Source organism: Phragmites australis, chromosome 7 (assembly GCF_958298935.1).
Source record: "Phragmites australis chromosome 7, lpPhrAust1.1, whole genome shotgun sequence".
Lineage (NCBI taxonomy): Eukaryota > Viridiplantae > Streptophyta > Magnoliopsida > Poales > Poaceae > Phragmites > Phragmites australis.
This window is the reverse complement of record NC_084927.1, coordinates 31,716,358-31,729,411: the sequence shown is the minus strand read 5'-3', so window position 1 is coordinate 31,729,411 and position 13,054 is coordinate 31,716,358. Positions and strand designations below refer to the sequence as shown.

The 13,054-nt window shown below is 42.8% G+C and overlaps 1 protein-coding gene across 1 annotated transcript; it reads right to left on the bottom strand.

Annotated features, from left to right (window-relative positions):
• Nucleotides 1-1,858: 1,858 nt before the first annotated feature.
• LOC133924770 (protein CHROMATIN REMODELING 19-like) lies at nucleotides 1,859-9,427 on the bottom strand. The gene is made up of 12 exons (XM_062370466.1): nucleotides 8,007-9,427; nucleotides 7,808-7,925; nucleotides 7,159-7,199; nucleotides 6,580-6,830; nucleotides 6,301-6,481; nucleotides 5,283-5,468; nucleotides 5,032-5,205; nucleotides 4,799-4,957; nucleotides 4,426-4,503; nucleotides 4,090-4,226; nucleotides 3,797-4,015; nucleotides 1,859-2,418 (listed from the first exon to the last, which is right to left on the bottom strand). Exons 1-12 carry the CDS (start codon nucleotides 9,219-9,221, stop codon nucleotides 2,256-2,258), a joined length of 2,922 nt encoding a protein of 973 aa, XP_062226450.1. The 5' UTR covers nucleotides 9,222-9,427; the 3' UTR covers nucleotides 1,859-2,255.
• Nucleotides 9,428-13,054: the final 3,627 nt, after the last annotated feature.

Sequence of the window (13,054 nt, the reverse complement as noted above, 5' to 3'; positions counted from 1 at the left end):
ACGATAGATGATGCAAACATTTCAATAGTTTAGCTCATCGGATTCTACTGTATATACAGAGCACCAAGTGGCAAAATCATCATACATGAATGAAACTGGCCAGTCCAGGTCATTTCACTAGTGCTCTATACTAGGACATTCCGCTCACATGAAAGCATTTCCTCCACTCCCTACAACAAAAGGGTGATCCACACCCACATATTACATGCACCTACCTCGGATAGTAAGAAAACAAATCTGAGCTCGGTCCTTGTTAATATTATAGTGCAAAAACTGATGGGTATTTTTCTGTTATAAGTATTGTCACGTCACAGTTCCCAATGAAGATCACTCGCAATTCCTCACGACAAGCAACAGTTATCAAATGCATAATGGCACTTAATATAATAATTGGCATAGTCAATTGAGTTCAAGGGTAGTACTAGGTTGTTTGCATAGGGGGTATATATATCCCCCCTTCCAAACATACCCAAGGCATTAAACATCAAGGTCCTGTAGTATACTAAAACAAAGGCAATGGAGCACACATTTAGCCCAAACTTTTCATAACCTTCTATTTCCAGCCTGAAAATAGCTCACGTGGGGAATTGCAGTCTTCTGTGCAGTTGTATAGATCAGGAAATGTCAACAACTAAAGCAATAGCAAAACTCATGTAGTGCAATTGTCAGGATCAGGGTATCGCAGGAATAAATTATCTTAACAAAAGAAAGAATGCATTTGGGCATGGAAGTATTGGAAATAACAGAACTGATGGCATTGTACAATAACACTTGGGAAGTATACAGCAAGCATGATACTCCTATACCAGACAAACTGATATCATCACAGCAACCAGGCTATTTCTTCACTTAAAAGGTCAGAAAAGATAGTACACGTCGATTAAATCGCTTATCTATATATCGTTAAGTGTTAACAGGGGAAGAAAAGAAAACGAAAGCCATATGATATAAGACACAAATTGAAAAGTACATCAACATACATCATCATTATTAAAGTGCTCTGATCTCAATAGACAAGGAGTGCCTTCAAAGTAAAATAAAGCCATCTTCCCCTTGATCATAAAATGCTAAACTAATTATCACTGTGCCTCAGCAAGAAAGAAGGCATGAACTTTAACAGAACTTCACAAGCAGGTTATCCAAGCATAAAGCACAAAAGAACTTCAGCACATAACATACTAAAAACATATGAAGCAAAGAAATGCGAAAATCTTTGAAGGACAACAGCCTCATATCAACTTGTGGAAGACTGCTTCCAAAAATAACGCCCTCCCGCAAGGCTACAGGATGACAGAAGCTAACCAAGCTAATCTTTCTTCATGACTTAACTCTGTACAATAGTTTTTGCTTTTGTATATTCTTTTCCCTCTTGTACATTCTTGTTCCATTGTTGATTAATACACAACCGTAGGGAATTCCCCTACTGTTTTCCTGTTAAAAAATGTAGTACTTAAAAAATTTCAGGGCACAACTGATTTTTTATCAACTATGGTCTATGATGACCAAAGGACCTGAAATCTCAGTATAAATGGACAACTGCAACTAAGGTGCTGCACGGCTGCACGCTGTGGAGAAAAGCAACTCCACATATACATGCATGCATGTACTTTTAGAATTTAAGAATTTAAGATTCGTGCTAGCAAGAAATTTTACTCATAATTTTTTCCTTTTAGTTCCCTCACAAAGCAGGCACCAATCTCAAAGCAAACAGACTGTTAGGGTAGTGCGTGTGATACATGAACATGTGGTAAAATTCAGTAAAAATGGAGTCAGTAACTATACAGAAAATGGAAGTGTAGGTATGCACTCATGCAGATAAAACTAAAGCAAAGAAGAATGACAGAGTGAAGCAAATCACTGCTATATAGTTGCAACTTGCAACTATTCTACATTTCATTTAAAATATGTTGTAACTTCCTTTGGTACTAATGTATGACTTTTTCAGATTTCAGTCCTTCCTACAGGAGAAAAGGAAATCAGTCTCCATCACAACCTAGAGTAAGCTTAAACACTATGTCAGAGCCTGAAGCACATTGACTATAAGCGGTTTGTAGAAGGTCATTCATAGAACCAAATATGGATAAGGCAGATGCTGACAAATGGAGGTCCATGGCAAAAAGGCATCACGGATGCAAATTTTAGGACCCCAAGAAATTAGCCAGAGTGGCCAGCTTTAAATGAAGGCCAATAACCAATATCTAAGGATATCCCACAGATGGAATTGAATACCGTCAAGACACTCCATGATAAGAACTTCACACCCGGAGAAGAGAAGCCAAAATCTCTCCCATTGTCATCTCTGGTACATCACTGTTATTGTCAAACTCTGATCCAGATTGAAGAATTGCGGCGTCTAATACTAGCTTTCGCCTTGCAATCTCGTAGATGTTTTCATCAACTGAATCCTTTGTCACTAGCCTGGATGAAAAATAGCACATGCTCAGTATCTTTGGCAACAGTTTCTTGGGAGCTTGATATTTATGCATTCATGTAGCACTGTATCATCTTTCATAATACTTTGTCAGAGAGATCACTTTGGAATATAAAAGCCATTCTTATGTAAAAAAATCCAATGAAAATAAGTAAATGGTACACAGTACAGGTGATAATTATTTGGGACAAATGAGCTTGACTAAACTCAAAAGCAAAAGTGGGGCGTGAGTGTGCATATGGTATTCAACAAAAGATAGCATGCTAATCTGTATGAAAGAGTACCTGACAGTTCATTAAATGCAGCAAAACCAATTAAGCGATTTAGTTATCTTTCATTACATGTGTCTGTATATGAAGTGTTGCTTAGGCACATACTTCAAAAGTAATACCAGAAAGGGAAAACACAAAATATTTTTTAAAATAATTCTAGATTGTCATGGCGTCGGTATAGCGACACCATATCATCGCGGCAGTTTTCTGGCTCTCGCCACGCCTACACCGTTCACCATCGCCCCTGCGATCTGCGCCGTCGCCTCCAGTCCGGATCACCTCCACCTCGTCGTCTCCCATCCACCCTCGCTGCTGATCCAGCCGCTCACGACAGAATCGGGAGGGGAGGAAGCGACGGTGGCGGGAAGAAGTGCAGCAAGGAAGAGGGAGGGAGACAATGCAGTGGCGTGGGGGAGAGGAGGTAGCGGCGCTGCTGCGGGGGCGCACGTGCGGGGGAGGAGGCGGCGATGCGAGGAGCTACTCGATGCGGGGGAGGAGGCGGGCAAAAAGAACGAGTGCGATGCGAGAAGGAGGCGGCGCTACTACAGGGTGTGTAGGTGATCGAACGGTCCAGAGTTCAAGATTGCATGATCCGGCGGTTTGGTGGGCACTGGGCTGGATGGGCTAGGGTTATAGACAGTAGGGGGTTTGATGATTAAGCTGTTTTATGGGCCAACTTAGTGGGCTAGATAGGCTAACAGCCCATTTAACTAGCTATTGCCTTCTCATTTTCTTTGTTTCTCCTTTCTTTTCTATTATTTTACTTATATAATATATATTATTGCATATCTATCATATACTATGATGTGTGTATTCGCCACACCAATGTATGTATGACGTCGCCACGCCACGCACCATAAGCATTGTAAAGGTGTGAAGGTGGGTCATCGCGCCTCGCCACGTCGCCGTAACAACTATGCTCATATATGGACCATAATGAAAAAAATCAGAAGAAGATTTTTTTAAAAACTAATAAACAAATAAAGTACTTTTCATAACCTTCAGCAGGCTCCTAAAATAAGAAAAAAATAACTTTTTGGCGGAAAATAATAACAGTACAGATAGTGGAGTCCAAATCAACTGGAGGTAGCACCTATAGATAGTGACAGGTTTCTGCTGTCCAATGCGATGGCAGCGATCCTCAGCTTGCCGATCCATCTGAGGGTTAAAATCCATGTCATGTATTATGACTGTGTCAGCTCCTATTAGGTTCAGCCCCTGGCCTCCAGCTCTTGTAGAAAGCAAACATGCAAATATAGAATGATCATTGTTGAAAGTGTCCACTATAGTCTGTCTTTCTATTACAGGGGTGCTGAAACAAAAGGCACAAAATAGTTAGTAAACAAACTACAATTCAATTCAAGAATCTCTAATGAAAGAACTTACCCCCCATCAAGACGCCTATATGTAACTCCTATTACTTCCAGTGTCCATTCAAGGATATCAAGCATTGTGGTCCACTGACTGAATATGAGTACTCTGTGACCATCATTTGCTAGATAAGGTAAAAGCTCCGCTAAGGCCTGAACCGAAAGTAGATATTACTATATAAACACAACTAGTTATGTCAACTGTCAAACATGCATGGCTCTGTTGAAAATTCTGTTGCGAAAATCTATATTAACAGCTTCTACCATAATGTGTTTCTTTGTTCCCATTTCCCCTTTTTTGTTAAATAAAGCAGCAAGTACATAGCAAAACAGATTCGGAAAAGAAATATACCTGACATTTTGCTGACCCAAGAACATGGTCATCTGTTAGGGAACCCTTTGTGCCCGCATCACCATATGATATTAATAGCTGGAAGTGAATAAATAAATAAATGCACCATTCTATATAGAATTAAAAACAAAGCTAGGTTTTGGACACGAGTGATGTTTCCCAACATCAAAACCATTTTTGCCCAATGCAACCATTAACAAGCAACAGCACATTCATACATTCAGTTGGTATTATATCGAACTATTCGGCGCATAGAAATAAATTAATACCGAACAGGAAAATGGTTGTGACCAGACAATGCAAAGAGTAAGACCCACTATATTGAATTCAGACCGCAAGGCCAATAGAGGTAGAAGTCAAGAAAGAACAATACTTGGTGGATAGAAAAATCATTGTAGTTCTTTAGCTCTTGGATTGCTCTCTCCAAGGAACATTCAAAACCAAATGCACCTTTAGGGTAGAGCAACCTTGCAATTCGATCGACATCTTTGTCGCTGTAAATACGCCTTATAAGCAAAGGATGATTCGCAATCTGTGGAGCAATAAAAGAACATTTACTAAGCCATAAACATATTCCAGAAATTTTGCATCATAAGATGTGCTCACCTTGCGAAATTGCGTGAAATAGTTCGAAATTTGACGCTTTGGAATCAATCCAACAACATTATTGGAAATGTTGACTGAAGACCTTGCACTACGAGCCTGACAAGCAGCACGGTATTCATCTATGGCATTATTATAAGCTTTAGACTGTTCTGAGCCCATGAGAATAAACTTAACCTGCAAATAAGAAGAATTTAGGTTGAAACACCAAGAAGCACAACCAATTGCTGATGACTAAGAATAAACCCACGCACATGTTGTATTTTCGGAACAAGCTGCTGCATAACATCTGACTTCAAACGTCTAAGAATAAATGGCCCTAAAATGGACTTTATACGTGAAATTAGCTCATGGTCTTCTGCATTCAATAGCTTCTTCAGATCAACATCTCCAGTAGCAAATATATCAGGCATCATGAACTCCAGTAATGACCATAGCTCCTGCAGATCATATTAAATCCAAGAGCACCTCTGTGTAAGGAAGTTTCTGGTATATGATAATTTAATATGAAATGGAATTTTAAGCATTAAGAGTGCTTATTAAAAAGAACTGGTGGTGAAAAGATCTCAGATAATTAAAAAAAACTGGTACAAAATATGTCTTATTAGTAAGCAGCAATTGTCAGTGTCAAAAAAAATGAAGCACAGCGCATTGCGTTCAAATACAAGTACAGACATTATATTGCTACCCCCGATACAAAATACAAGTTGTTATAGCTTTGAGCACACAGATTAAGGAGGAGAAAATTATCATTGTGCCCTTAATTTACTCCCGCACTTTAATGGTTCCTCTCTTAGGTATGTTAGGGAGAGAGAGGAGTTGCGAGATAAATCTCATGTATTGATGACAATATGAGCATTTGTTAATTGAGTGTAATAGAAAGAAACGCCAAAATATTTAGATAAAAGTCCATAAGTCTAAAACAACAAACATTTGGTGTCGGTGGGAATACTGCTTTCAAGCACTATTTTGTTAGTATATGATATTGACAATAGCTTAAAAGGTGCTGCTATACTCCTCCAAAAGCAGTGCTAGTTAAAAATCCATAGTTGAATCGCTGGTGGTGTGTGCTTCATGTCTTTGTGAATCTTTCCAGTGTGCGAACTATTTTGAACTGTCACATAACCAATATATTTTCATGCTTTTAGAAAGTTCTGTCCATCAATTTCTGTCATATAAGTGATGTTTTTCTACTTATATATGTATTTGCTAAAGGGCTGGGATGTATGTAGAAGGACTACCATAAAGCGCACACTTGTCAGAAAGACTTACATGCAAATCATTTTGGAGTGGAGTTCCCGTCAGCATTAGCCTCTGACGAGCATGCTGTGCAACAGCCATCAGGTTTTTCCATCTGAAGCTACCCTTATCTTTCAGAACATGTGCTTCATCCATCAAAACACAACTCCATGGCCATCTTTTGAGGGCCTTGCGATCATCCTTTTGTTGAGCACTACATTAATGGATTTGAAAAAACAAGCATGATTTTCGATGTTCTGAGTATGGTATTCTGTTGTGTGGTTGTGCCATACAAAAGGAGTTACTACAAACCTCCGTCTTTCAAAAAGTGAGTAGCCAACAAGAAGGACATTAAATGGAGCTGGACAACCGGCTTTGCCTAAGGAGCTTAACTCCTTTGAGTAGACAGTCCTTCCAGCACCATGAAACATGATGATCGAAAATGAAGGACACCACTTCCTGAGTTCTCTTTCCCAATTTTCCAACACGGAAGCTGGGCAAACTATCAGATGTGGCCCTGGGTCGTTATATAGATGTTGCAACAGAGTAAGATAAGTGACAGCCTGTAAGAACGAGAGCAAATTTCAAACATTAAGTGATGAATTGGTACTCAAGTAAGTGGCATCCTATAAATGGTGCATTTTAACTTCTAGGAGACTAGCATGTATCACATTAATCAGATAGCATTTTATGGTAACTGTGTAGTGAGCAAAATGTTTAGACAGATAAATCACCCAGTGCTATATTTCAACACATTATCAGTCGAAAACTTCAAATATGAACTAGCATAATTAACCCCATAATATACTGCAGGGTGTAGTTGACATAATACAACTGTCTAGATTCTGCTAATTCAGGAGGTCCTGTTACGCTACTACCATGGTTGCTTACCTGTACTGTCTTCCCAAGACCCATTTCATCAGCCAGAATTGCTGTATGGAGAAAAAAGAGACATTAACATCACTAATCTAGTATGTTTTGGCATGGAGGAAATGTGAAACATGGCAAGAAAATCATCGGTATGGATATGAGCATATAGTAATCCGATATGCAGCACATAATAAAGATTGGCATGTCACTTTCCCCCAAAATCAATAGGTAACGCAAAACAAATTGTTGCAGAAAAACAAGGCCCAAAATTTGGGAAGTATTTCCTGTGCTCAACGGAGATCCATGATAGTTAGTACCTAAACACACGGGCATTTGGCAAAAAAGTTTTCAAGTTGGTCACCAGTTACAGCAACTACATATGCCGTGATGCACCCTAGTACCACCTGTGGCTGTAACATGCTAAAAGAACCAAAAGGGACTAGCAAAGTGTTTTCAATCAAAATGATGTTCATCTGATGTATGTGGATCGCTACTCACACAATCTAAATCAATGGAAAAAAAAAACTAACAAATGTGGAACTGCTTATTTCAGAAGGCAACGGCTGTAGAAATAACAGGATGCTCACTGACAAGAATCACAGGATACTCCATTGACAGAAAATGTTGCGAGCATGCTCAAGTTCAGCAGCTCAATGCACAAAAACTTCACCTCCGCCAATGCTTTTCCGATGCAACAGAAGGAGGAAATTGACTCCCACGAGCTGATACGGCTTCAACACCGGCTCGAATCCTGACTCCTTGCTTGTGCATGCAGCATCCACATCTTCCTGTTCCGGCATTCACAAATCCCATTGGATCAAAACATTGGTTATCCAAAACCCTTAAACTACATGTACCAGACAAGTTACCTGAGTAACAATCCGGCAAGTGGAAGCGTCTATCTCAGCATAGCTTTCACAATTCCGCGCTGATGAACCATAAAGCTCCTGTCGCAGATCTGCCGAGATGCGTGAGCACTTGCGTAACGCCATCCCCACCACGTCCCTTTCTCGCTCCTCCATACCGACACTTTTCTCCCCATTGTAGTCCTCATCTTCGCCATCCTCGTTCTCCAACTCCGACCAATCTATCCCATCATCCTCCTCCCCGTCCACCACCCCTGCAGTCACAGGCCCATCACTGTCATCATCGCTCCCAATCACAAAGCGGCGTCCAGTTGTGCGGCGTGGCAGCGAAGATCTAGGGTCCTGGTAGTCAAAGTCATCATCTGCGAGGTCTAAGTCTTCGTCTTCCTCGGAGATGTCAATGGCGGCAGTGGCCAACCGGCGACCAGTGGTGCTACGCGGGCGTGATGTCCTCGAATTGGGGATGTCGAAGTCATCGTCCTCGCTGTCGGCGAGCCCCACGGTGGCCGAGGCCTTGGAGGATTTAGGATTGTGGCGAACTGAGTCATTTGACGGAGGGGCCCGCGAAGGGGGCATGTGCTGTGCGCGTGACGTCCTCGAAGCGGGGATGTCGAAATCATCGTCTATGAGGTCGAAGTCCTCGTCCTCGCTGTCAGAGAGGCCCACGGTGGCGGAGGCCTTGGAGGATTTATAATCATGGCGAAAGGAATCGATGGACGGAGGGGGACGCGAAGGGGGCCTGTGCTGCGGGAGCTTGAGGACGCGTTGGCTCTTCGCGGTGCGGCGCGACCGCTCGTCCTCGTCTAGGTCGAAGTCATTGTCTGCGAGGTCGAGGTCGTCGTCCTCGCTGTCGGAGAGCCCGACGCTGGCCGTGGCCTTGGAGGGTTTAGGATTGTGGCGAAAGGAGTCAATCGACGGAGCGGCCCGCGAAGGGGGCCTGTGCTGCGGGCGCTTGAGGACGCGTTGGCTCTTCGCGGTGTGGCGCGGCCGCTCGTCCTCGCCTAGGTCGAAGTCGTCGTCGTCGTCGGAGAGGACGACGGTTGCAGCGCTGGTGCCGGCGGGGGAGGAAGCCTTAGGGTCGTAGCGGAATGAATCGATCGGCGGCGGAGGCTGCGAGGGCAGCTGGGCACTGCGGTGGGGGCGCTTGAGGACACGCGAGGGCTTGAAGGTGTGGTGCGACCACTCGTCGTCGGAGATCTCCTCGAAGGCTCGCCGCATCGGGGCGATGCGGACGCCGGCTGGGGTCTAGGGTTTTGGAGGAGGCGAGGAAGGCCGGCGGGAGGCGTGGAGGCGGCGGTCGGGAGCACGAGGGAGTTGGGGAGGAGGCAATTTTGGCGGCCTGAGCCCTGAGGAGTGGGAGAACTGGGCCGCGCGGAAGCCGAATAGACCGCTAATTGTTTCAGGAGAAGGGGTGCTCTGTAATTTCCCCCTTTGCAAAAAATAATTTTCCCCTTTTGAGGGGCAGATTCCATTTTTTTCCATAAGTTTTTTATCTGAACCAGAGATTACGTGGGGACCACCTGTCGGTCGACGCGTTTGGGTTGGGTGTGTATCTAGCCGTGCTGGATCGGGAGGGATGACTCTGAACGTGTGATCTAGGCAAATGTTTGAGCTAAGTTTTGTTTGGTACACACTTTATATCTAAGATTTTTTTAGAATTAGTTAAATTTAACTTTAAAAAATTTTAAATTTGAAGCCATGAGTGAATTAAAGATATTTAATTGAGTCATATGTTTTCATTTTGAATTAAAAATGAAAGTTTAAATTATTTTATTTTATTATACAAACTTCAAATTTAATATGGATCTTGAAGTTGAAACTGTACTAAACAGATGTTAAACCTCTACTATATAAAGTAGGAGTTAGTCTATGCGCCTTCTTATCTCTCGTTCTTCACTTCACGTAATAAAAAAATTGAAGGAAAAAACCATTCTAGAAGAAAACCTGAGCACAATCACCGCTGCCACTTCGTACTCCCCTTCCTGTCACGCTGTTTATGCTCACGTCTCCATTTCATTTCGGTTTCCTCCTCTCCGTCTCATAACATGATGCTCCTACTTCACAGTAGGGTGAAGGTGAGCTATCGGATTGAAAGTGAATGGACCAGATCGAGTACTGCAGTACCATGTGCAACTACCTCTTCAAAATCGTGCTCATCGGCGACTCCGGCATCAGCAAGTCCAACCCGATTCACCCGCAACGAGTTCTACCTCGAGTCCAAGTCCACCATCAGCGTCGAGTTCACCACTCGCACCCTCCAGGTCGGTCAATCCTTCCCCACCCTCGAATCACTAGATGTGGAGTCTGGAGATTTCGTGCGGCCAGTTGTGTGTTGGATGCGCCTACGCTCTTGTCTGTTTTGATCTAAGGCAATTGTTTTGTCATGGAGCCATAAAATTTGCATTCCGCTGGAAACCAGGCGTAATCAGAATTCATTACCTCTCGCTCGTCTCGTCGTTTCCACCCGCTCATGATTCCCCTCAACTTCTTTGTGCGATGGCGGCCACCTCGCCACCCTCCCCTCCGTCCAATGACGGTGGCCTCCACCTATACGCTCGGAAGAGCTGAGACGCTCACACCCAACGGCGCAAAGACCCTCGCGCTCGACAACTTGGAGTCCTCGGCATCAACCCCTCCAATGTCAGCTTCACGCGCTCCCTCGCCAAACGGGGCAGCATCAACCCGTTTCGGGATGAGGAGCCAAGCTCAGGTGCGTGTCTTCATCATCCTTAGCGTCAGTAGGGGTGAGACGGTTCATCTAGGGACAAGTCAATTTTTCCTTCCCTTTAGAGCTTGCACGTAAGAACATTTATATTCTCACTCAGCGCCTACGAAACATCGGCTCGGTTCTTTAGCTCACACTACTACTTTGATTTCCAAATTTCTTTTCTATATAATTTTCTATTCAATTCTACTTAAACTAGACCATTTTGTGGTCGTTGTATAACATTTGTTTCACTGATTTTTCTTAATATAAGGATGATCAGCTCTCCTATGTATTCACGAAAGTAAAAATACTCGTCATCCATAAGAGACTCAATGTAATTTCTTGCTTTTGATTCGAGAAAGCTTGCGCCTTTGCTCCAAATCTGGAAACTATCGAGTGTTTTTTTTTCTTTCTTTCAAGATTTTGATTGCATTATATTGATGTGTTGTTAGCTCATGCTCAGTGTGTCCGTTACATAGGCCAACCAAGCAAATGAAATATTAAGCTCAAACCGTTTACGTCAGTACTGTTTTCACTTACCCTTTACGTTTGTGTTCACTTAGAGCGTGTTTGTTTGCAATTTTGCTTATGTTTTCTTTGAAAAACTGTACTTCTATTTTTCTGAAAAGCTACTTTTTATTTTAGCTGTTATATTTTATAATAATTTTTTAACTTCTCAACCCATTACTGCTTAGAAAAGGTACTCTACCGCTAACTTCTTAGTTTCTATTTCATTTACTCAGAAACAGACTCCTAACTTCTCAAAAACTACTTTTCAGCAAACCTATTTTCTCAGACTATTTCTAACTTCTGAACTTTTAACAGAAAAAACAAAACACAGACTGAAATAAACATGCTGCTGATCCAACCAAATACCACCTAAGGCCAACTCTAACTGAGGAGCCATCGACACACCGCATCACTGTTTTTGGCCGATTTGCCGCTTGCTGTCGCTAGAAACAACTTCAACAGAAACAGCAAACCGTATAAACGGTTGCTACAGGGAAACCGGTTGGATGCTGGAGACGCCAAATTTGCAATCGGATAGAGACTCTCAATACTGTTCATAAGAGTATGATTATGGGTTCGAATAAAGGAGGAGAGTAATAAAAAATAGAAAATAGAAAATAAAGTAGCTGTTGAAGATTTAAAAAAATAAAAAATACTGTAATAATATTAAAAGATACTATAATAATATTAAAAAAATAAAATTTTAAAATATCTACTCAAGATGGATTAAGATGAAATTTCAGTGGTCTGTTTCCCCGGGGACCGGACCTTTTGATTACTCTGTGAAAGGCACGGCCTCCTACAGAGCAGCTAGTGGTGTTGTACTACTGCATACTGGGCTGGCACTTGTCACAGACAAACTGCAATCCTGAGTACCGAACGGCCAAGCCAAGGAGGCTGTAGGGCAGCGCACCGCAGGCCTCGATGCATATGTCGTTTCCTGATAGCTGGACGCTCCTCCGCTCACCGTCTCACGCAGCGGCGCTGCGATTCTCTCGCACGTGTCAGGCAGGAGACGAGCTAGCCGACGGGGCGTGCGTCCGCCATCCGAGCGTGAGCGTTGCCGGGGCACAGAGAAGGGGCATGCCGCGCCTTGTTGCTGCCACGGTGCCCACCCCGTCCTGCCTCCATCTGCACCCACCACGAGAAGGGACGCGGTCCCGGTCCCGGTCCCGGACACCAAGCCACCAAGGAAGCAGCAAGCCGTGCGCCTGGTTCGGCGGCCTGTTAGCTGTGAGGCTGGAGAGCCTGCTGCCGACTAGCGCTGGCGTTTCACCGCGGCGGCACAGGCAGACGGCAGAATAGCTGCCCTCAAAAAATCAACGCGGCACAGACCTCCGTCCTATTTTTTTATAATAAGAATTTTATTAGTTTTTATCGTTATATTAAGATAATATAACCATCAATAAAAGTGTTACTGATCTTTACATAACTTAAATGTACATAGTTAAAAAAAACAAATCAAACGGCTATTAAAGGTGAGACACTACGAAATGGATCTAGCATATCAATCTGCTATGCGAAATCTAGATAGCCATCCAGACCGGATAAAGAGCTATATGATCGCTCGCTCTAAGTGCGCATATGTTATAACCACCGAAAGTCGTCACTCCTGATGCTGCATAATAGATCAAATACGAAGCCACCATGTATAAGAAAAGATATACAAATGAGATTAACACTATTTTTTTTAAAGATGATATCATTTGTGCATAGTTAGATAGACCAACAAAAGACGATAGCCACCGTCGTTAGATCGGCTTTCTATTGTTTACTTAGATCACGAAGCTAATTACCAAACATATTAGTTATTCTACATGATGGATAAATATTG

Bases quoted from the DNA above. Each gene is read 5' to 3' on its own strand.
- LOC133924770 (XM_062370466.1), bottom strand. From the start codon at position 9,221: ATGCGGCGAGCCTTCGAGGAGATCTCCGACGACGAGTGGTCGCACCAC. The intron at 6,831-7,158 runs GTAAGCAACCAT...TCGTTCTTACAG, and splicing joins GTCTTGGGAAGACAGTACAG to GCTGTCACTTATCTTACTCT. The intron at 4,016-4,089 runs GTAAGTTCTTTC...CTTTTGTTTCAG, and splicing joins TATAGGCGTCTTGATGGGGG to CACCCCTGTAATAGAAAGAC.